The 1,673-nt window shown below is 43.5% G+C and overlaps 1 protein-coding gene across 1 annotated transcript; it reads left to right on the top strand.

Moving 5' to 3' along the window:
• The first annotated feature begins 460 nt into the window (after positions 1–460).
• On the top strand, positions 461–1,179 carry LOC111375169. The gene is made up of 2 exons (XM_022997972.1): positions 461–869; positions 986–1,179. The coding sequence occupies exons 1-2, from the start codon at positions 461–463 to the stop codon at positions 1,177–1,179; spliced, it is 603 nt and encodes a 200-aa protein (XP_022853740.1).
• Positions 1,180–1,673: the final 494 nt, after the last annotated feature.

Genomic DNA, 1,673 nt, shown 5'->3' with positions numbered 1-1,673 from the left:
TTTACCTCTAACACCCTGTTCGCTCTTGATGTATTATCATTCCCCTTATCGGACAGATTCAAGTACCCCTGTATAAAAGAATATGATGGAACTATCAACCCTATCAACCATCTCAATATCTATACCGACGTCATGAAGCTATAAGTTGACCCAGACCAAGTGATGTGCAAAGCTTTTCCTCAAACATTGACCCACGCAGCCAGGGACTGGCTTTTCCAGTAGTAAGCGCATAAAAAAGACAGTGGCTTCCCTCATGCAACTTCGTCAAGGGCAGAATGAAACCCTGCGTGACTTCATGAAAATGTTTAATAAAGAAAGACTTCGGATCCCCGATCTCCATATCACAGTAGCAGTTTTCGCCCTCGCGCATGCTATAAGACGTGAGGCATTCAAGATGAGCTTGTCAAAAACTCCCCCAAGTCAGTGATCGAGCTTCTGACCCGAGGAGAAATACATTAATATGGAAGAAACATTGAATCCAAGGAGAGTTGGTCTGACTTATGATGGGGCCGAGCATAAGAGGCCACGTGAGCTGTATCTACAACAAGACGTTACCAGAGGAAAGCAGAAGCAGGGCACACCACCAACACTTACTCATTTGAACACCTTTAGGTCGAACATATTGATGGCAATCAAATATATGAAGGAGTTCAAGTGGTCACCGAGGTTGAGGTCTCCCTCTGAGACCAGGGACAAGAACAAGTACTGTTACTACCACCGTGACCAGGGATATACAACAGAGGATTGCATAACATTACAACGTGAGATTGAAGTTTTGATAAAAAGAGGATTCCTAAAGGAGTATATGAGGCATGACAAGCGTCACAGGAATGATCGTAACAATGGGAAGACTACAGAATCTGGGGAAGGTAACAAGCAACAGCAGGTACTATCAATATTATAATCGGTGGAATTGCCTCGGGAGGAGATTGAAATAGTGGGCGCAAACAATATGCCCGATGACACAGTTCTACACCAATAATAGCTCCCAATGACATGAAAGATATCACATTTGGATCGGAGGGCTCAGAAGACATATCATACCCCCATGACGATGCCTTGGTCATATCTGTCATCATCGCCAACTTTGAAGTGAGGAGGGTCTTGGTTGACAATGGAAGTGTGGTCAATGTGCTGTCTCAAGATGCCTTCATGAAGATGGGTATTTCTATTAACTAGTTCAAGGCAATCAAAATACCGCTCCAGGGATTCTGGGGTAGAACAATCATCCCGAAAGGAATCGTTGATCTTCCCCTAACGTTGGGATCAGGACAAAAGCAGGTGACAGAAGTCACTCCCTTCCATGTAGTCCATGCTCCGATTGCCTACAACGCCATCATCGGGAGACCACTACTCAAGATATGTGGCTGCAAATGAATAAGACCTTGTGCTTTTCACATGCATGCATACATACACTATACTATGCACATGCTCACACTCAGATCATTTCAGTTTTAGGAAGAAACACATACTAATTTACCAGTCAATTGTGTAGGCTCGTGCTTTTGTATTTGTGGATGAGATAGATGCTATTGCTGGAAGGCATGCAAGGAAGGATCCATGAAGAAGAGCAACATTTGAAGCTCTCATTGCTCAGTTCGATAGAGAGTTAGTATTTGCATATACTTTATGTACATCATTTCTATTGTGTCTAACTCCATCGCATAGCATGG

This window comes from Olea europaea, chromosome 2 (assembly GCF_002742605.1).
Source record: "Olea europaea var. sylvestris chromosome 2, O_europaea_v1, whole genome shotgun sequence".
In the NCBI taxonomy this organism is placed as follows: domain Eukaryota; kingdom Viridiplantae; phylum Streptophyta; class Magnoliopsida; order Lamiales; family Oleaceae; genus Olea; species Olea europaea.
Note: the sequence above shows the minus strand (reverse complement) of the source record. Positions and strands in the feature narration are given on the sequence as shown.